Source organism: Phacochoerus africanus, chromosome 6, assembly GCF_016906955.1.
Source record: "Phacochoerus africanus isolate WHEZ1 chromosome 6, ROS_Pafr_v1, whole genome shotgun sequence".
In the NCBI taxonomy this organism is placed as follows: Eukaryota; Metazoa; Chordata; class Mammalia; order Artiodactyla; family Suidae; genus Phacochoerus; species Phacochoerus africanus.
In genome coordinates, this window is record NC_062549.1 from 45,257,971 (window position 1) to 45,280,858 (window position 22,888).

General features: G+C 34.5%; 1 protein-coding gene across 5 annotated transcripts in view; it reads right to left on the bottom strand.

Moving 5' to 3' along the window:
* Positions 1-9,848: 9,848 nt before the first annotated feature.
* Positions 9,849-22,888, bottom strand: part of SLC26A7 (solute carrier family 26 member 7) — a 172,833-nt gene continuing 159,793 nt past the window's right edge. For all 5 annotated transcript variants that reach the window (XM_047783621.1, XM_047783622.1, XM_047783623.1 and 2 more), the window contains 4 exons: positions 19,712-19,812; positions 14,123-14,177; positions 13,933-14,036; positions 9,849-12,944 (listed from right to left, as the gene is read on the bottom strand). In XM_047783621.1, coding sequence (XP_047639577.1) covers positions 12,909-12,944; positions 13,933-14,036; positions 14,123-14,177; positions 19,712-19,812 — 296 coding nt within the window. In that variant the 3' untranslated portion in view covers positions 9,849-12,908. The remainder of the gene's footprint in view (positions 12,945-13,932; positions 14,037-14,122; positions 14,178-19,711; positions 19,813-22,888) is intronic.

Here is a 22,888-nt window from a genome sequence, read left to right on the forward strand (position 1 = left end):
TCTGGAGTAGATCTTTTTGAAATTTTCCATCCCATTTGCTTTAAGGTTTTTCAGCAATTGTAATTCTGTTGTTTTTATGAGAGATGGTCCATATCAGGTAGTCTTGAAAGTGCCATTTGGTTTTGTTTTTAGCTCTATCTTGTAAGATGCGGGAAGCAAGAGGTGAGGAAGAGAGAAATTTCCAATTTGAAATCAGAATGTAAAGGAAATACAGAAAAGCTAAGAGTTTCTTGGTTGAAATATAAAACGGATTTGCATTACCACCCTGTAGAAGATTCTCAGTATAAGAAATGATCTTAAACAAATATCTATTTTAATATATTTAAATATATAAAATCCTTTGCTAAGATCCCAGAAAGACTTCAGATGATGGTTAGTTGACCTCTAATCAGTCAAAAAGGCCTCCAGGGGGAGGGAGTGGTATGGACTGGGATTCTGGGGTTAATAGATGCAAAGTATTGCATTTGGAGTGGATAAGCAATGAGATCCTGCTGTATAGCACAGGGAACTATATCTGGTCACTTATGATGGAGGATAATGTGAGAAAAATTATATATATAATATAAAATTAAATATATAATATAAAATTATGTATATAATTATATAATATAAAATTATATATATATATATATATATATATCTCTCACTGGGTCACTTTGCTGCACAGTAGAAATTGACAGAACACTGTAAACCAACTATACTGGAAAAAATAAAAATCATTAAATAAACAAATAAGTAAAACCTGAAAAAAAATGCTTCCAAAAAATCAAAAGTGTGTTTTCTCATAGCAATTTTATATGTTCAAAATAGTTATCTGTTCAAAAAAGAATTATGTTTATCACTTTGGGGGCAATGGCATCAACCCCAACTAAAATTCATAACAATTTGAAGAGAATGGTACTGATGCAAACACTACCTTCTTGGACCAAAGAAACAAGAGATTTGGGAAAAAAATGGCCTCTGGGACTTCCAGAAAGCAGGCTGAGACAGTAACTTAACTACAAAATCAGTTATTTCTCTAAAAAGAGAAGACTTCTTGGAGAGCAGGAAAAAAAGCCCCAAGCTGAAGCCAAGGTCCAAGAGCAATGGATTCCAGAATCATTCCCAGACTGCAGAACTTGACCCTGTTAAGGAAACTGCCTTGCCCCCAGAGGAGGGAACGCTGGCAACATGTACCAAATTGTTTTTCAAAATTACTATAAAATCATGACTGTTGTGTGCTTACCACTCTTAGTCTTTTTTTTTTAATTTATTTTTTTTTTAATTTTTGAGTAGTTTCTTATATTGTTTATTTGGGTTCTTTCTCTCCTCTTCTTGATGAGTCTGGCCAGAGGTTTGTCAATTTTGTTTATCCTTTCAAAAAACAAGCTACTGGTTTTATTGATTTTTTTCTATCATTTTTTGAATCTCTATGTTATTGATTTCCTCTCTGATCTTTATGATTTCCTTCCTTCTCCGGACTTTACATTTTGTTTGTTCTTCTTTTTCTAATTCTTTGAGGTGGTGGGTTGTCGATCTGAGATTTTTCTTCTTATTTGAGGAAGGCCTGTATTGCTATGAACTTCCCAATAAGCACTGCTTTTGCAGCAACCTACTGTATAGCATAGGGAATTATATCTAGTCACTTGTGATGGAACATGATGGAGGATAATATGAGAAGATTATATGACTGGGTCACTTTGCTGTACAGTATAAATTGACAGATCACTGAAAATAAACTCTAATGGAAAAATTAAAAATCATAAAAAAATAAGAAACAAAAATATTTAGAATAGTTTTATATTAACTGAAAAGATGAAAAATTAATAAAGTTCCCATATACGCCACTTTCACTTTCCCAAACTATTATTATACACTACCATGAAGCATTTGTCACAAGTAATGAACAAATATTATAATTATAATATTGTAATTATATTACTAGTAATCAAACTTCACTGTTTATTTAGATTTCACTATTTCTCCTTAATGTCCTAATGTTTGTTTCAGAATATTTTGCAACATACCACAGTGCATTCAGTCATTCTCTCTCTTTAGTTTCCTCTGATAGTATCTTAATCTTGTCATTTGATGATCTTGACAATATTGAGGTGTGCTGACCAGGAATTTTGAAGACAAGCCAGAGGTCTTTGACCATCAGCTTAAGTTTTTCAGTTGTTTTAATGGTTATTCTGCTCCAGCCCTAGAACTCGCCATTTCTTCATGGAGCTCTGGTTCTTTCTATTGTTTAATAGTTTTAGAAAGCAAGATCTGGGTGTTGGATGTGCTCATTGCTCCATTTTTGCGTTTTTTAATGGGAATGTCTATTTCAGTTATTCTGCCCCTCTCTCACCATTATATACTGACTGTGTTACTGGAAGATCACTTGTGTTTTCTAGTTCCTGTCTCTTAGTATCAAAATCTACACCTGAGGAATTGGCCCTGAAGAGCTTAATTTATACTGAACCAGACACTGGTCAAGAAATCCTGGACTCAAAGCCTAATGTTATAATTGAGGTGAGAAATTGGAGTCCTTGGATGGGAATGAGCATATTTTTCACGCCAAATGAATGCAAATAATTTGTGTGACCAGAAGTAGGCTCTGATGGATTGTGTGATGGCTAAAACACTATGCATATTGCTTTGCAATGTGCCCCTACTACTCCTTCCATGCAGAGATGGAGTGTATTTCTCCATTCCCTAAAAATTGGGCTAGACTTATTGTGGAAGAAATGTGGGGGAAGTGACATTTTTAGAATTCCTGAGCATCAGCCTCAAGAGGCTTCACAGCTCCTGCCTTCAATCTCTTGGAATCCTAGGACTTCCAGACTTGTAAAGAAGCCAAATTTAAAGCCCAGCCTTCTACTCAATCCCAGATGAGTCCAGACCCAAGCTATGTCACCAGCTGATTACAGCAAAATGAGTGAACTCAGGGGAGACCAGCAGAATCATGAGAAATGATAAATCACTATGTTTAAAAACATTGTTAAGAAGAAATGAATAATTAACACTACAACTAACAGCTAAAAATATTATTTTTCTACTGATCCAAAATCTATTGCCCTATAAGTTCCATTTACTCAAGTCAGAGTTTCCTAAAGGCAGTAAAATATAGTCAGTTGTAATGGTGAGTTAATAGCTTGATTTTCTCTTTTCATATTACAGTATTTTTTACTGATGATATATGGATTTCATACTTTACTGAAAAAGTGAGTTTTATCAGTAGAAATTTTGAGAGCTGTCACAAATTGGCAAGGTACTTGGAGATTGAAACTTATGATTCCCTCTTAGATGGCATCTTTCAGATACCTCCTTACTCCACCTGAAAGTACAGATTAGTTATCTGAGAGTCAAGGTTAGAACACTGCAGTATAATTATGACTGGAAATGGCAAGCTTACATTGTTCAATAGAGACAGCAAATTTTTCATGAAGAAAGTTCTATTTATCTCTACAGGTTTACTTCAAGTCACTGGTCTTGTTTATTCTGTCCAAAACACTCAGGCTTCTGGAAGCCCTTGAAGATAGATGCCAATCTGTTTTCTTTAGTTGGTTCCTAGGTTTTTAATACCTTTAATAGTTTGGATTTTGACTGACTGATCATTTTACTCATCCATTCAATAAACACATATTAAACATAACATTTAGTGATCCAGGAATACAACAATGATTACTGTTACATTTAAAAGCATATAAATGAATAATTATGATGAAATGTTGTCAGTTTAACCTTAGAGGAAAGAATGGGTAGGCATCTAATGTAAACTGGTGAATTGTAATAAAGACACTAACTCCGTTTTTTGACTCACAGCTTTTAAGTCAAACTCCTCTCTTTTCACCTTCTGTATGACATCTGGCTCAACTGATAAGAAAGCTTGGGGAGTATCTTCTCCTTTGTTGTGGGACGTTCAAACCATTTCAAGAACACTTTCCTAGAACACACCCCTTAGCCACCACAGAAATCTCAAGCTAGCCTCCCCTTGATCTCTCAAATCATTTTTTTTACCAGCTTAGGAAGCCTGCTCTGCTCTCCTCAGAATGCTAACTATTTAAGCAGCAAATCTTTTCAAATCTTCTTGGTGCCTATGTGGCATCATCAGTCACAAGCCAAATTTCGAGTAAGGGTAGCCATCTTGATTCTAAAGAGAGACCATAAAACAAGCGATCACAAAAGTAGCCTGGATGATATCTGAATGACATCTTAAACTGTGGGTATTTAGAATGTAGGATTATAATTCTCTTTCTACCTACCTTGCCCAGAAGTATCTGTAATCCTTGAAGGCAAGAAATAATTCTTGTATCCAGATTAAACAGCATGGTACCTGGAATGTACCATGAATGATTTTCAGATGCTAAGAGAAAGTATGATTTTAAGAAAGAGAGAGAAGGCAAAAGGGATCAATAAAACGAATATTAAAAGGTAACCACTGGGAATTTGGAAGTGATCGATTGTCTGTTCCAGAGTGTTATGGGGTCAAAATCAGACTGCAAGGGCCTGAGATGGCCAAGATGAGACTTCAAATATTGAGTATAATTTCAACAAATTCGAATAGAGATTATTCAGGTGAGACTGAGGATAAGCAGAAAGCAGAGCTAGAAAAGAAAGCATGGCCAGATGAGGATTTTTTTTTTTTTGAGGGAAGTGAATAAGATAACGGAAGACTCAAGTGTTTTTTTTTTTAAATAAATTACGGTTACATACAGCCAAGTAACAGAGATTAAGACACTAGAAGGAAGAATTAATTGATAGAGCAGTGCCTCGAAAGGCATGATGGGAATTGTGGATTTAAAAAATGAAGCTAAACTAACAAAGGAAGGTGGTGAGGGGAAAACTCCACATGGCAGATTTGATCTTTCTTGTCAACCTATGAGGCTCAAATACCACAAGTACATACTGATTTGAATGTGTATAATTTTAAGTGGCTAGAATCAGTAGGAAGTTGAGGGAGAAAATACATAAGGGTTTCCTAAAGGTGCAGGCGAGGTTATCTGTGGAAGACCCCAAGGAATGGGATTTAGAAGTGCAATTAAGGGTGTGGGATGGTTTAAAATATGGAAAAGTAGGAATGACAGAATAATTGAACACAAAGAAATGAAAGCATTGACAAACATCACTAAAGACCCACCTTGAGGCAGAGACTAGGAATTTTCAGGGTCACTAATCTGCAGAAATGTGATCATCCTCAAGCCACCTCATTTAGATACCAAACAATCTAGCAGTCTGTATGTATCACAAGAGTTGGGATCCAGGATCTCAAGACCATGCATATCAGGTACCCCTCCATTTTTACTGAGACTGCAAGTAATTTTTCTAACAATTATTATGTCCTGTTTTGTTTTACCCTCTCTCTTCTTCACCTTGGTATTAACCTGGATGGTTTGCCCTGGGCAAGCAAGGCATGTGAAGATGTGTAGTGAGATGTCCCTCATAGCTCCTGTGGGACTTGCATTGCAGAGCATTGCTGTATAACATTCACTTTAGAACAATTTCTGACTTCTTAAAAAAAAGAAATTTAAAAAAGGATTGTGAGATAAAGTTCAAATATATATTTTATTAATTTTTGGATCTTCTTAAAATTTAATGCAATTAAATCCATTACCCATAGAAGGAGATCACTTAAAAATGGGTGGAGAATATACTACAGTATTCCAGGAAAATGAAACCCAAAGGCATATATACATTCATACATATGGCAGCGATTCAGAATTAAATATTATTTTCTCTGTGGTTATGATGGGTTACATCATCCTCAATCCCCAAACTAAAAGTAGATGAGTAATATTACTGGCACTATCACTGTATCCTGCTACATTCATGTGGAATAAAAGGTTTTAACTATAATTCACTCTGGTAGCATTACAAAGGGAATTTCAATGAAGGTGCTGAAAGAAAATAATTATCACTGGAAACTTAGAGTGGAAAGGAAATCTCTCTCTCTCTCTTCTTCTCTCCCCTCACTCTCTCTCTTATATTGTTTCTAATAGATATGTGTGAGGAGCAACTAGAGGATGAGACCGTTTCCTCATATGACTACATTAGTATCTTTCAGGAAAAATGTAAATTCGTGAAACAAGGAGACTGAAATTTCCCATAATTAAAGATATTAAATACAAATTCCAATCTTAGGAAATTCACCAAGGCATATTTGAATAGGGATAGTATGTTTCAGATACTTTCTGACTATGACAAACTCATACTGGTCAAAAGGTGTGCTGAGTTTGACATGGCCCTTTGCCATGTTACACTCACAGTTATACACCCAGTTTTGGTTACTGGAGAATAACAGTGTAGATCCTCTATATATATATACACTATATACATATACACACTATATGTGTGTGTATATATATATATACACACTATATATATATATATATATACACACTATATGTGTGTGTGTATATATATACACTATATACACACTGTGACTGAGATACAAGCCCAAATAAAGCAAGTAATGAACATATACTAAGAATGAGAGTATAGGGTTTTTTTCAAATACTAGACTGAAAAAAATGGTGACTATGATTCCAAACTTCAGGGCATAAAACTAAAGGGTTTAAAAATTATTTAAAAATCCTTTTTCACAAGTTCATCCCAAAGAAATTCTGACCCGCTAGGTTTGGGTAGGGTGCTTGAATCTGCATATTTAGAAAATATGCATGGTGATTCTGGTGCAGATATTATAAGAATCACATCTTAACCAAGATTTAGGAGAGAGCTGACACCATCATTTGATTGGTTTTATTTGATTAAGCTTCTACTATCACTACTTCAATCTTTTCATTGGCAGAGTGAGGGGAAAAATAGAAAAAAATAAGGTTTACACAAGACAAGAATTGTATGTCAATCCCAGCTTTGGCTGTTCACATTGCTATTCTCAAATTTTAATACCAGAGCCAAAGCAAAAAAGCATAAGTCCAAGCCCCAGGAAAAGCTGATGTGTGGGAAGAATTGTGTTAGGCTTCATAAATACCAGTTCCACTATGTCTGTGTTTTTGGGGTAGGGGAGTGAGGAGACCCTGGTTATCCAAGCCTGCCTGAGGCACACCACTCAGCCTACCTCCCAACACCACACCACCATTCTCATCCCTAACCTTAACAGCACACTGGCCTCCAAAAGAGATTTCTAACCAGTCTTCCTCATCAAAATTTATTTTGTGCTTTGTTTTCTTTGATCCTTGATGGCAATGTCATAAACTGATGAGATAACTAGTTCTTCCTAACACAGTGCAAGGCAATGGCTTACATGTATTCTTTCTTTCTTATAATATTTACTCCAGCCTAAATAAGTGGATTATGCTGAGAACCTCAGGCCCTTTGGAAGACTAATGAAGTATATATTTGGATTCAGGAGACTTCTTGATATTCCTAAAATCAGATCATGATAGAGTAAATCATACCAACCAAGCTCTTCCTCATCTACTCACTACCTTCTGTAAAACTGCCCTTATCTTCAGTCTTTCTTCTGCTTCCCAAAACCATCCAGTGCCCAGGCACTTTCTCAGGCTCCATTAGCTTAAGAAAAGGCACCTTTATGTAAACAATAGATCCCTTACTACAAATTTAAATAAAAAATAGGGAGTGTATAAGCTTGGGAGCTCTCCAGGATATAAATTAAGGTTTAAGGAAGTGTAGAAGCAAAGATGTTAAATACAAAGTTGATTTGGAAAATTCTTTGCAATCTAAAAGAGTCTTGTCTTTCCTCACTTTTCTGTTCTCACAAAGTCAGAAACTACTTCAAAACCAAGAAAATAAGGCAGCTCTATAAATAAAAGAAATAAAGACACAATTCTAGTTTCATTTTATTTTATTACTGAAGTATTTTATTTTTTAATGCAACAACCATTTTTATGGTATAAATTCTTACCAGACTTATTCATGAGCCAATTTCTAAATGTGGCCATAAAATCAAGAGGCTCCAAGAAGAAAAAAATACTACACAGGTTTCTATACTTAGTAGAGAGAGTGATCTTTATTATTTAGGACAGAAAAGAAATGTTTGACCAAAATGACCTTCCCATTGATGAATCAACATAAAATGAGTGAAGATGTTTATATAATGAGCACTCTGAAAGACGTAATTTCAGACCACTTAGCTAATTTGTAGTAACCTAGTATTGTCCTTAAAAAACAACCAACCAAAAAGAAACCAAAAATGTAGAAAGCTTTCACTATAGTTAGCATTAGGACTCTGTTTTGCACCTCTCTCTGTGACAATTGGTAGAATTAAGCATGTCTCTGTGTTATTTTCTTTAAAACAATCAGATAAAGGAAAGCAAACTATCCTCTAAACTGGATGACTAATCATTAGAACCTATCACTGGAATATGATGTCTCAGCTTCTGAATAACTATGGTATACTGCAAACCCATTCCTGACCACTTCATTATGTGTCATGGCCAGAATTTCAACTGAGTAGCCAGGTATGGCTGGTAATGTCTATGCTAACCTACTGTCCCTAGAGAGGTCACAATTATTTATCAAGATTTTTTTTTTGGTCTTTTTGCCATTTCTTGGGCCGCTCCCACATCATATGGAGGTTCCCAGGCTAGGGGTCGAATGCAAACTGTAACCGCTTGCCTACACCAGAGCCACAGCAAAGCAGGATCGGAGCCGCGTCTGCAACCTGCACCACAGCTCACAGCAAAGCCAGATCCTTAGCCCATTGAGCAAGGCCAGGGATTGAATCCACAACCTCATGGTTCCTAGTTGGATTCATTAACCACTAAGCCATGGCAGGAACTCCTATCAAGTTTTTGATGCAAAAACATCACATTATGTTAAATATAAATAAAATTCCAGTAAACCTATTTTTCAGAAATAAAAAAGGCATTTTTTTAGTGTATAAGAAATTTGTGACCCCCTACTACAGACTTGTGGCTCCCTAAAATCCATTCACTAAAGCCCTAACACCCCAATGTGTCTGTATTTGGAGACTGAGTGTATAGGGATGAAATTAAAGTTAAATAAGGTCATAAAGGTGAAGCCCTAAGTTTATAGGATTATAGGATCCTTTAGAAGAGATACCAGAATGCACTCTCACTCTTTGCACCATGTGAAGACACAGGAAGAAAGCAACTGTCTACAAGCTGGAAAAAAGCTCTCAACAGAAACTGAATCAGCTGCCACCTTGATTTCCCAGCCTATAAAACTTTGAGAAACATAAATGTCTATTGTGTAAGCTCTCCAGTCAGTGGTATTTTATTAGGGTAGCCTGAACTTACTAAGACATCCTCATTGGCCACCATTCCTGCCATCCTTTCTTGGGATACAACACCTACTTTCTTCCATATTTTTATCCTCTTTCCTTAATTTATTCCTATTCTTAGCACATATTATCATTTAACTTATAATAAATATATTTAAAATTTATCCCATTTATTTTGTCTTCCCTTGCTAGAATGTAAGCTCCATGAGGGCAGAGACTTTTTTTTCTTTATTCACCGCTATACCTCCAACACCTAGAAGAGCACCTTGTGTTCTTATCCCTGGAGCAGTAACCTTTTAAATGCTGGAGAAAGTTGAACTCAGCCTAGAAACTCAGGGAAGACAAACCACAGTGTATAAATGAAGAAGAACCCAAATAAAAAACTTAAATTACATATTAAGATTAGAACAAAAAGTATTTAAACCTGATGAAAAGGGACTGCAAATGTAGTCTTTCAGCACAAAGTCCCCTCATTAACCTCCCATAAATTGAAGTACAATACCTCACAATTTTATGTTGAAATTTTGTAAAAACAGGTTACAAAGAGTATTAGACACTTTCAGGAATTTTCATCACATAATACTCTGTGGCCAATCTATATATTTGCTTTATATGAGAGTAAATACTTTGAAATAATGGACACAAATCCATTTAAACATAGTAGTTATCATACTTCAGTTTATTTCCATCTAAATTGGTTGTTATATGCTGAGTCAATACAAAGGATTACTTAAAAGATAATTAAAAGCATTGAAAAGTATAAAAATATAAGTGTGGCCTCTTAGACTGTGTGATTTTTAAATAAAAGTCTTTGGATTGTGCAAGCCTCACTTAAGTCCCTATTTAAAATCTGGCATCAAAATCATTGACAAAGAAAAATTCTGTACTGAATTACACCATCATCTCACAGAATCCAGAATGTGCATTTTTAGGCATTTCAAAAACATACTAATATATTTTGGGAACTACTAAATGTCAAACATTATCCATACAGGGTATTAACATATTAGTGTTTTCATTGAAATAGAGAGATCTGTTTCCTCATTACATTATGCATTTATACAACAGACATCTGTCAAATAAATTACTGCAAAGTAGTTCAAGTTAGACTTCATAACACTTGCATATAATCAGGAGCAAATAACCTTTAAAATGAAAGACAAATGGTAAAATTTAAGGACATTTAATTTGAATAAATGTAATATTAACAGTATTTTCCTGGAGATTTATTGTTAATGATCTATGGTTAATTTGTATATGTCACTCTATTAAGTCCTTAACACTCTTATAAGTCAGTTTTAATAATTCCCAATTTTATTTTACCATAGTAACATGGAAATAGTTTATCATATACAAAAATAAGGTAATCTCATTAAAATAATTCATCATGACTAGAAACATTCTACCATCAGGACTCTGTTATAGTTTTGTGCTAATATCTGCTTTGAAATAAACATTCGTGCTTTAGAATTTGTGTATCTGAAACGCATATTCAGCTATTGAGCCCCTCAGAACTCAATTCCAGGGAGCTCCTCCAGATCAACAATCATTGCAACCTTAGTATGCAGAATAAAGGGAGGAAACCCTAGAACTAAGGATTACCTTGGTACATGTTTTGGTCTTCCTTTACATTGAAAATAATGGTAGCATTTGACGTTAAATTTATTGGCTTTTAAGTTTTATCCATTAAACTTCTACTATAAACAATGAAATGCATTTAAATACATCTTCTTAGACAACTGTGTCAGCTTTGATAATAAAATCAAAGAAACTATCCATTTATTAACTGTAGTGATTTTAATGCCATCTACAGTTCATAATCTCTAACAAATTAGAAAATGTCTACAGTGCATGAATTTAACAATAGGCCAAAGCTGTGCAGCGATACACAAATTTATACATAGCAAAATATATATTCTCTTTCTTAACTTCCCTTGACTCATGTTTATGTGCCAATGGCCAGTGGATTAGAGATGATAAATGTTGCCCCATACACCATTGGAATAATTTAATCAGACAAGGTAGAGTTAAATTCCTTTCTTTAAGGAAATTTTACTTCCAATTATTACCTCTGCCTTTTCTTGGAACAGTATTTGATGGGAATGAAGGTTGGCCTCACTCACTTTAATACAAATTAGTGATGAAAAGCTTGAGGCCTCCTGTGAAAAAAATGCTTTTTTTTTTTGAGTTCATACAATCGAAATCGAAATGACTAAATAAGTTGTGAGAATTTGAAATATTTATTATTCCCCTTTCATTTTATTACACTGTTTAGCTAAGACTTAATGGTAAAAATAAAGGTTATATGAATGTCTACCACACATTTGCTAGGGACTCTTACATCACTTGGCAAACATTAGAATTTACTCATACAGATGTCCAAAAAACACATAAATTACCAGGCTTTTAATTTTGTTTTCAAACTATTCCTAAACTCACTTTAAAGTACTTGGCTTTTTGTTAACTGGTAATTTCTAGAACAGTTAAAATGCCTTAAAACTAAAGCATGTATCTATACCTAAATGGAATTTGATCATAGGTTAGTTTGAGATTTCCAAATTGCTAGATAAAAATATGAAACTGCATAATCATATGCGATTGAAAATATATGTAAAAACATGAAAACAATAACTTACACAAGTCAGCCTGCCTGTGGAGCTTGCCAAATACCATGCTGTTTCATGGATTTACAGATAATCACTTATCCAAGATCTCCTCTAACAAAAGAAAAATTAAAGCATACTATGGAGATCTATCTATCTATAGAGATCTATCTATCTATATAGAGAGATAAATATGCTATATTAACTATCTGTCTGAAATAGGAAAGTATCAAACTACTATAGCTAATCCTATATTTGAATATCACAAAGCTCTTCCGCTGGTGATATTTTTTCATGTAAATATCATATTTCTGAAAAATTATAAAATGTGCAACTTCCACATTCTCTGGTTCCAACAAAACTTAAGCTGAAAACAGAGATTTCTATAGGATGGTGATGTGGAAATTAGGGTTACAAGATCTGAAGATCCTAAGCATTTTTAGTATTCACACCAAAGCAGACTAATGTCAAAATCTTGGTTTCTCTGGGGATACCTTAAAAACATTCCTGAAGACTTCCATACATGGAAAGGTATGGAGAACAATGGTTTCTAGTTTATCATTTGTTTTTGACTTATTTTCTGTAAATTCCTTACCTTATTGCATGAAATAACATTTAATCTTATTGATGTTTAATGGCTTTCTTGGTAGAGGACTGGCACACTTGCTAAGTTGTTTTTATATATTAGTTACAGATGATTCTGGATTTTTACAAGTGGCTTGCAAATGTTCTAAATATCTTATTACATGATAAAGTATTTCTCAGTTTTACAAATTAACTTACAAAAAAACTGAATCAAAACAACAGAAGATAAAGTGGTATTAAAAAGGAAATAAATTCATGTTTAACTTACAGTACACTAAAACTAAATGATACTGATTTTTATAAAATAACAATGTAATAACCTATAAAGTGAATGTGCTCACTAACGAAGATTAGATAAAATTGTTGGCAAACCTTGACCAGTGATTATGTGTTTACTAAATTGCATCACACTTGTCATAGAGGTCATTTGTAGAATTTAAACAACAAAAAAGGTTGTTATGCAAAATGCTTGGGTGTGGCCTCTTCTGGGCAGTTGCTAAAGAAAATAGCTGTACTGCAGCAAAAGAGTCTCAGATTTCACTGTGGTCACTGAATTTGCTCAAATTCTGAAATAGAAGGGGAAGAAATTAGCACTGACTTGACTCTTAAGTTGATACCATAGTCAGAGAACAGTAGTAACTGAAGCACGCTGTCCAGCCAAGCCAAGAAAATGGGCACTATCTGAGTCATCAAGCATAGAAGTTTAAAGCTCCACGTCCAAGGTCAGACTGCTGACTTTGGCTCTACCGCTTACAAATGGTGTAACTCCCCTGGACCTCAGTTTCCTCATTTCTAAAAATAGGTTAAATGATACCCTCTACCTCATAATGTTGTAGCAAATTTAGTGAAGTAATATACGTAAAGCTCTTAGCATATTCTTGGAACAAAATGAGCACTCAATGAATGTTAGGTATATAATAGTGGTAGTAATTATAAAAATAATATCATTATTATTATTCTATAAATACATACTGTTCTGATTGCACATTTTAGGGGTGACCTAGGGAAGCAACAAATGCTGTGGTGGATATAAGGAAAGGTGAAACAATTCAAAGTCCAAGAAAAATTGCGGGAAATAAAAGCTCTAGGAACAGTTCTCAAACTAAAAGTATTGGAAGATAACTCTGACACTTCAGATCATGGGAGTGCTTGGCTCTGCAAATAGCATTTCCAAAGATGTCAATATGAGCTTAGAGTATCCATCAAAGCAGAAAAAAACTCTAAAGTTAGATGTAGAGTTTTTGCATTTGACAGAGGTAGATTAGAATTCCCAAGATACTGGATCCTCTAAGACATATTTATTTTATAAGCAACCAGTTTGCACCTAATAGTTGATCACCAAATCCTTTAAGCAGTGATATTGTTAGAAGATCCAAATTATTAAGCAATATTCATAACTTGTCCAAAAAAAGGAGTGGAAAAATTCTTTACTTGTAGTAGGGGCCCCATTTTAATAGGTTTTTAGACGTCAGTGGCTAATATAAAAAATGCAAAGCCCTTGATTCTACATTCCAATTTTCTTATAATTCCTGAAGGCCAAATTGTTCAACTCACCTTATTTGAGCAAATGTTACTTACTGCAGCAGATATTGATTCAAAAAATATTGGTTTCTCTGAATCTAGGTTTCCACAGTATTTCATTGCTTTAATCAAGGAAGCTACAATAAAGCAAGCACATGTGATATAAGGATACATGGAGCAGCAGAAGGATCATGTTCAATGTTAGCCAACGATACTTCCTTACCTGTGCAATGGACTAATAATACATCCACACTCTTGCTCTTACAGTCCATATAAACCTGAAAGAATGAAAACAGTAGACCTGTAGTTATTTCAGGGTAGCTGACAGGAAGACAGAATTTCTATTTAAAAAAAAAAAAAAAAAGCTAATGATTATGATGTCAGACCACCAGGGGGAAGCATTGTAACACAGTCAGGAATACTCCTGCCTGCTTCTAAAAGTGAAGGTCTTAGCAAAGGAAGATGAAAGCAGCAGGGCATTTACATTGTATGTAACTAAGTTTGGCTGCTTCTTACATTTTTCACTTCATTTAATAAAAATAACAACATCACCTTCCCTTCCGTATAAGAATGATATAAAATTGCTCAAAAGTCTTTTATTGGAAGTCAATTTGTGAATATGATAAAATTTGCAAACCTATTGCTTACTTTAATATTTGGCAACAATTTGTATGTATTCACAGATTCTCTAAACCCCATCCATGGGCCTTATAAGAACTTCACTAAATTGAAGACAATCCATCTTTCATTTTTAAAGTCCATCAAGATGAGAGATCCTAACTAATTTTCTTGGTTTACGCAAGGTCTTGCCTGGTTTAAATTCTAGAAAATCGCAAATGGTAACAACCATACTGAAGGCCCTGATCTTAAATTTGCCCAGACCAAGGTGAGTAAAAGCAAATCTAGAAGTTTTAGTAATAATAGGATAGATTTGGTTACGTAATAGTTATTCATCTTACACATAAAGTTGAGAAAGCTGCATTTTCAAACATTTTAAGAGTATGCATTGCTGCATCCAAAAATGTCCCTTACATTTTTTCCAGCAATGAGGAGTTCTCTCTATGGTAGAAGAACTATGGAATAATAGAAGATGTATCACTCTGAGCATAAATAAACAAGCAAATCAATAAACAAAATAACTAATACATGGACTGAGACTTTGCCATTGAATAAATGGTTCCTGTTTTTGTAAGTCAAGATGACAATTCAAAATAATCTGTCAGCGCTTTACTTTTTCTTAAGCTCTGTGAGGCATAAACATATTGCTAAAGGTGGTTTGCTGATGCTGATAAACATGTTCTATATCCCTGACCTCTCCAGTGTCCTAAGTAGACGAATAAATAGAACTCACTTCTTTTTCTTCAACATATAAGTCTTAGGAGAGTGTTCCTTATACCAAAGCGACTAAGAAAATAACCCAGGTGTTATTAGGAAGCAGGAAGACATTCATGGCCGAAGAGACTCTGTGACTCTTTACTCTGGTCCTCTTTCATGACAGGAACTAAGAAATAGTATTCTTTACAATGATATTATTTTAAGAAATGACTTTCACAAAATGAGAATAATATAAGCTAGCATTATTGACTACTTACTAACTTCTAAAAACTCAGTAATGTGCTTCACAACAACTTGATGGACTATTTCTACTCCCAATTTATAGGAAAACAAACAAATACTTAAGTCCAGATCCCAGAGTTAGTTATATAGCTAAGATTTAGACCCAGGTTTGGTTTATCTTTAAAGTCTATGTTCTTAACATATCATTTACTGTAACCAAGATGAAATAAATGAAATAGTAATAAGGAAATTAAAAGAGCAAATTGATACAAAACAACTACTTTGTGTATACAGATGAAAAACACCAGGGCAAAGGCAAACGCCACTTTCTACCAAATTAAAAATAAAATGCAGGAGTTCCCATCATAGCTCAGCAAAAATGAATCTGACTAGTAGTCACGAAGACACAGGTTTGATCCCTGGCCTTGCTCAGTGGGTTTAAGAATCCAGAGTTATGGACTTATTAATGATGGCCATTCTGACTGGTGTAAGGTGGTATCTCATGGTAGTTTCGATTTGCATTTCTCTAACAATCAGTGATGCTGAGCATTTTTTCCTGTGCTTGTTGGCCATCTGTACATCTTCCTTGGAAAAATGTCTATTTGCCCATTCTTCAATTTGGTTGTTGGCTTTTTTGCTGTTGAGTTGTATAAGTTGCTTGAATATTCTAGAGATTAAGCCCTTGTCCATTGCATCATTTGAAACTCTTTTCTCCCATTCTGTAAGTTGTCTTTCTGTTTTCTTTTTGGTTTCCTTTGCTGTTCAAAAGTTTTTCAGTTTGATTAGGTCCCATTGGTTTATTTTTGCTCTTACTTCCGTTGCTTTGGGAGACTGACCTAAGAAAATATTCATAAGGTTGATGTCAGAGAATGTTTTGCCTATGTTCTCTTGCAGGAGTTTGATGGTGTCTTGTCTTAGATTTAAGTCTTCCAGCCATTTTGAGTTTATTTTCGTGCATAATCTGAGGGTGTGTTCTAGTTTCTTTGATTTGCATGCAGTTGTCCAGGTTTCCCAGCAATTCTTGCTGAATAAAGTGTCTTTTTTGCATTTTATGCTCTCGCCTCCTTTGTCAAGGATTAATTGACCATAAGTGTCTGGGTTTATTTCTGGGTTCTCTATTCTGTTCGATTGGTCTATGTGTCTGTTTTGGTACCAGTACCACACTGTCTTGATGACTGTGGATTGGTAATATTGCCTGAAGTCTGGGAGAGTTATGCCTCCTGCTTGGTTTTTGTTCTTCAGAATTATTTTGGTAATTCTGGGTCTTTTGTGGTTCCATATAAATTTTTAACAAGTCCACAAATAGCAAATGCTGAAGAAGATGTGGAGAAAAGGGAACCCTCCTGCACTGTTGGTGGGAATGTAAGCTGGTACAACCACTATGGAGAATGGTATGGAGGTACATTAGAAATCTATACATAGAATTACCACATGACCCAGCAATCCCACTCTTGGGCGTATATCCAGAAAAAAACTTTCCTTAAAAAAAGACACATGCACCCGCATTTTCATTGCAGCACTATTCACAATGGCCAAGACATGGAAACAACCCAAATGTCCATCGACAGATGACTGGATTAGGAAGAAGTGGTATATGTACACAATGGAATACTACTCAGCCATAACAAAGAACAAAATAATGCCATTTTTAGCAACAAGGATGGAACTAGAGACTCTCACAGTGAGTGAAGTAAGTCAGAAAGAGAAAGACAAATACCATATGATACCACTTATATCTGGAATCTAATAAAAGGCACAAAGGAATCTTTCCACAGAAAAGAAAATCATGGACTTGGAGAATAGACCTGTGGTTGCCAAGGGGGAGGGAGAAGTGGAGGGAGTGGGGTAGATTGGGAGCTTGTGGTTAAGAGATGCAAACTATTACCTTTGGAATGGATTAGCAATGAGATCCTACTGTAGCCCTGGGAACTATGTCTAGTCATGATGGAGCATGATAACGTGAGAAAATAGAATGTGTACATGTATGTGTTACTGGGTCACCATGCTGTACAGTAGAACAAAAAATTGTATTGGGGAAATAACGATTAAAATATAAGATAATGGTATACACAGAGTACAAACAAGTACATGGGAAATAAGTCCTAATATGTTAAAAAATACCTCTTAAATATTATTTGTAATGATTTAACTTTACAAATATTAGTTTGTTTTTTAAAAACCTCTAAAATAACATATGCAAGATTTTAAAATAATGTTTTGTAGTTATTAAATAGTAGTTTATCTACTTATGTGTTCACTGTTTACTGTAATTATTTTTGAGACAAAGCACATTTATTTAATAAAATATTACAGGAAAAATAATTTTTATTAAAAAAAAAAACAATCCAACATTGCCATGAGCTGTGGTGTAGGTCTTAGACATGGCTCTGATCTGGCATTGCTGTGGCTCATATAGGTTAGCAGCTATAGCTCTGAATGGACCCCTAGCCTGGGAACTTCAATATGCCACAGGTGTGGCCATAAAAAGACGAAAAGAAAAACTAAATTAAAATAAAAAATAAAAATAAAATGCACCATCTGACATATTCCTTCATTCTATTGCAGAGTATTTTAAGACCATTAAGATGAATTTTTTAAAGTTCTTTTACAGCATTCCCAATACCTAGATTATTTGAATTCCTCAGACTTTTCAACCTTAAGTCTTAAACTTAGTGGGAATAGGTAAACACTTCCTCCTCTTTGCTAACTCTAAGTCCTGTCTTGCAATAGCTAGAGAGTGCAGCTAATAAATACCAGGGTATGTTCAAAAACAAAATTTAACTACAATTAAATAAAAATATGCATGCTGGCTTTTCTCAGTAAAAGGGCACTCCTAGTATAGTGTTTCTCAAAACATGATCCTTGGACAATCTATGGTTGTCTAAAATGAAGATTCCTGGGCCAGAACCAGGACTCAGAAGACTGCATTTTTTTTCTTCCAGTTTTAGTGAGTTATAATTGAGAGTACTGTACAATTTCTCAGTTTACAGCATAAGGATTTGACTTACATGCATCATGAAACGGATATCACAATAAGTTTGGTGAAAATCTATCATCTAATATAGATACAAAATTAAAGAAGTAAAAAAAAGTTATTTATTTATCTTACAAACAGAAGTTTATGCATTTTGACTGCCTTCATCTATTTCCCCCTCCCCTCAGCTCCCCCACCAGCCCCCCATCTCTATAACCATAAATCTGATTTATTTTGATATGAGGTTTTTTTCTTTGTTTCGTTTTGGAGTATAATTGACCTACAACACTATGTTCCTATTACACAACATAGTGGTTCAATATTTCTATACATTTCAAAATGATCACCATAAGTCTAGTTACCATCAAAAGACTGCATTTTAAATAAGCTCCAGGGAAGCGGGGAGTGAGTGGGATGGACTGGGAGTTTGGGGTTGGTAAATGCAAACTATTATATTTAGAATGGATAAGCAATGAGGTCCTGTTGTATAGCACAGGGAACTATATCCATTCTCTTGGGGTAGAACATGATGGAAGACAGTATGAGAAAAAGAATGTATGTAGGTATGACTGGATCACTATAACGCAACACTGTAAATTAACTACACTCTAATTTTTAAAGAAAACCCTAAATTAAAAAAATAAATAAATAAACAAATGAATAACTAAGCAAGCTCCCCAGGTAATCCTTATATACACAAATTTAACAGCACTCTTCGAGATCTCCACAATATGGTCAATAACAGCGTCAACACGAGAATTGTTCTATTTCTTGTGGAGACCTCATGGAGATCATGATACAGAGATGTAAACACCATCATAGGAGAGATTGGAGAAAAGCCCCCACACTGGGCATTACTTCAGAGACAGAAAATGGTTTCAGATCTAATTATACCCATCCACGATGTGAAAGAAAATGTCTTGCTATCACCAGGCCACTTGCTCATGGAAGGGACTTTTCTCCCTTTTTCTAGAAGCCCAGGAACTGACTGCCCAGCATGTGCTATGCCCACTGCACCTCAAGTCTATGTTTTGTTCTAACTCCCCATGGGACTACCCTCCTCTACTGCCCACCCCCACTACATACCCAGAAACGTGATCTCGTGGGATCTCCTGAAAACAAATCTACCATAGTGGGAGGCATAAAGTTCACGTCCTTTGGGGAGAATGGGTACAATGAGTACTGAAGATAGCAGGGTTAAGACCCCAGAGCCGAGAGAGAGCCTTCCCTGCTACAAACGAAAACGGAAGGAATTAGTCCAAACACAAGTATTGCAAATACCTCAACAAGCATGGAAACTCCAGAATAGTCAGAAAAGGTCAATCCAGTGCAATCCAGGATTAAAGAACACTTCTCATTCAGGCAGGGCTGTGTAGTTTCTTCTGTAGGAGAAACAGAAAGTTGAGTTAAGGAGAATTCTTAGAGATTATCACTGCTAATTTTGTTGAACTTTGGGAAGATTAACAGTGGCCTCATGTTTAACCAATTCTAAAGACTTTCTAATTTTTACATTTTTCACTTAATTACTAATTATTTTTGAACTCTGATTTTTGACTATTCACAGTTATTTCAGGTAATTATTACATAACTCAGATAGGAAAAAGTATAGGTTAATTACCAGTATTGTGTCATGGATAAACAAACTGAAGCTCAGCAAGTTTAGATGATCCTGAAAGGATACCTGGCAAGTTAGCATCAACCACGGATTAGACTCAAGGCCTCTAGAAAGTACTCTTCTATATCACAGTTTCCCTCTGGGGTATGCCCAGAGGTAGAGTCCTGTATTGCGGTGCCTGAAGTTTGTACAATTTTTGAGTCCCATGAAGGAAAAGATTCATGCCTGGAGTTTATCCCTCTGACTTAGAAGGGTTCTGTGTGAGCAGCCCTACAAATTAAGCTTATTTAGTTCATGGTAAATCTGCCTCTGAATGTACCTGACAGGTTGTTTTTTTTTTGTTGTTGTTGTTTTTCTTAGGAGTTCATGACTTCTTTTTTTCACTGTTGTTCTCAGGGCCACAGTTCCCTAGGATGAAATGACATATTTCTAAACAGTGACAGGCCACCACATCTGAGTTCCCCCTAAGGAGTGGTATGGCTCTGAGAGTAGATCATGTGGGCTAAGATTCCTCACAATTAGTAGAGGAATTCAAATAAATATCAATTCATTAATTATTATGAAATTGTCTGAAAATATATATTTTTATATTTGAATTTAGTTTTGCCTTTTAAAAATGTCCATGGTGTTCCTCTCTAGTGGCTATAGAAAAATGGAAATATGGTTGTATCTCAATTAGCATTGAAGGGAAGTATGAGGGAAAATTGAACATTTTAAAAAACTACTGCTTAGAGTTAAAAATATAGAATATTTGTTGTTAGGAAAAGGAGAACATACAGAATAAATGTTGTTAGTAAAAGGAGAAATGCTACAAAGTAAATTTTTAATGTACTTTAAAAGTGGTATTCAGGTATAGGATTTGTTTCCAAGTTTCATCTTTTGATCTGTATTCCAATTTATTAATTGAAATAATAACTGTAGCGCATGAGTACATTCAAGAAATTTTTGAAATGTAGTGAATGATATAAATGTGCAAGATCCTATTCCTTTCTTCTAGGAGCCTATCCTTAACTGCCAAGGATGGGATTAGTAAATAACATATGATTAAAGATGAAAAAGAATGGAGATTTATAAGAAAGAAGTCTCTATGGAACAATTAGGGGTGGCTTCATGCAAAAGTAGTCTTAAAAGATATATGTAATCCCAAAAGACAGAAACGATACAGGTTGTTAGCATTCCAATCATATGGATAGCTTTACTTAAAACACTAATGATAGTTTGAGATCTCAAACCCCTCCTGCTCCCATTCAACCAATATTTATTGAATGCTAGGTACTCCAGTAGTGTCATCTGTTTCCCTTTTTCTCCCATAAGAAGGAGGACTAAGATTCAAGATAGAACCTACCTCAATCTTTGAAGGGCTTTTATTTTTAGCCTTAGATAAAAATGTGTCCTTGCTAATTGTCAGAGATTGGGGGAAAGGGTTTAAGGTAACAGGAAAAATAAAAATATGTATCCTGAGAAAAGATGAACAGTGGAATGTTGATTGATATTTATTCCTTTTATCTCATATTCTTATTAACACACACACACACACAGAGGTTGGCACTACATTAATAAGTTTATAGATCTTTTCATTCCATTTTGTTTTGAGTTACAGAGACTGAATTACTAGGTCAATATTAAAAGAGTTGCCAAGACATTTGGCTCATTATTTGTTTGTGGCAGGTATTTCCTTGAAAAGCTTTTATGACACTTCAACATATTTTAATACAGTTTTGGAAACATCTTATTGAATGTTCAGAGTATAAGAATCTCTCTAAAAAATATCAGATAAGATTTCTTACAAAAGTTTAATAATTCATACATAAAAATATAATGGATTAGATATTTTCTTACAAAGTTGTACATAAAAAGTTTTAGTAGGACCCTAATCATATTTGCAATGTACTATTGAGTTCAAAATTGGAAGGGTTCCTATGCAGATGTTTTTGAATATATCTGTTTTATAAAATAAAATGTATATAATGTTTTAAAAAGACAGCTCAGACCAGTTCTTTTGACACCTTTTTGGCATGTCAACTGTGTATGTATAAGCCTTATTCTTTATTCCCTGGGAAACATAATTGTCATTAGTAATAGTCAATATAGTTCAATATATATTCAGTACAATTTGAAAATATTAGCAATTGTCCTATTTATAAAGCGTCAATGCACTGCTTTTTATGAAAGAATCTACATAAATTATTACCTATGACTATGACTTTATGGCATGAGTTCTATCATCCCCATTCCTTAGTCAGCCAGACATGGCTAAAAAATCATGGTCCTTTTTTCACTTAGGTTAAAGAAGACCTTACAGTTTTTACCGATTCAGCGCTTCAGGAAAGCCACTCCTAGTTCATAAGAAACTTAATTGTTGATCTGAGCTTACTTCCAGTGAAAAAACAATTGTATGTTTTTAATCAAAGAGATTGATAATTGGGTCTAAATGACTAGGAAATGATAGTAAAAGGGTACAGAACATTATTTACAAAACAAGTTATTTTTTTTCCATCCTATCGCACATTTATTTCACTTATAAGTTATACTTGCCATTCTCTATATTTTCTTGTCATTATTTTATAATTTGTGATAATATATTGTTAACTATGAAAATATTTGGGTTTAATCAATAGCAAAACAAAAATTTTCTTCCATTGTTTCAGAGTGTGCTTGTTTTGTCTTTCATTTTTATATCCGAGTTTCCTCTTTTCTGTTTCTTTAATCAAAATATATGCACATTTTCAGACCAAAATACAATAAAGCAAAACAAAAGAATTATGCCATGCAGTTATGGAAAATAATATAAGTAACCTTTCTGAAGAGAAGCAATTCATGATGCTTTTGTAAATAAAAAAAGA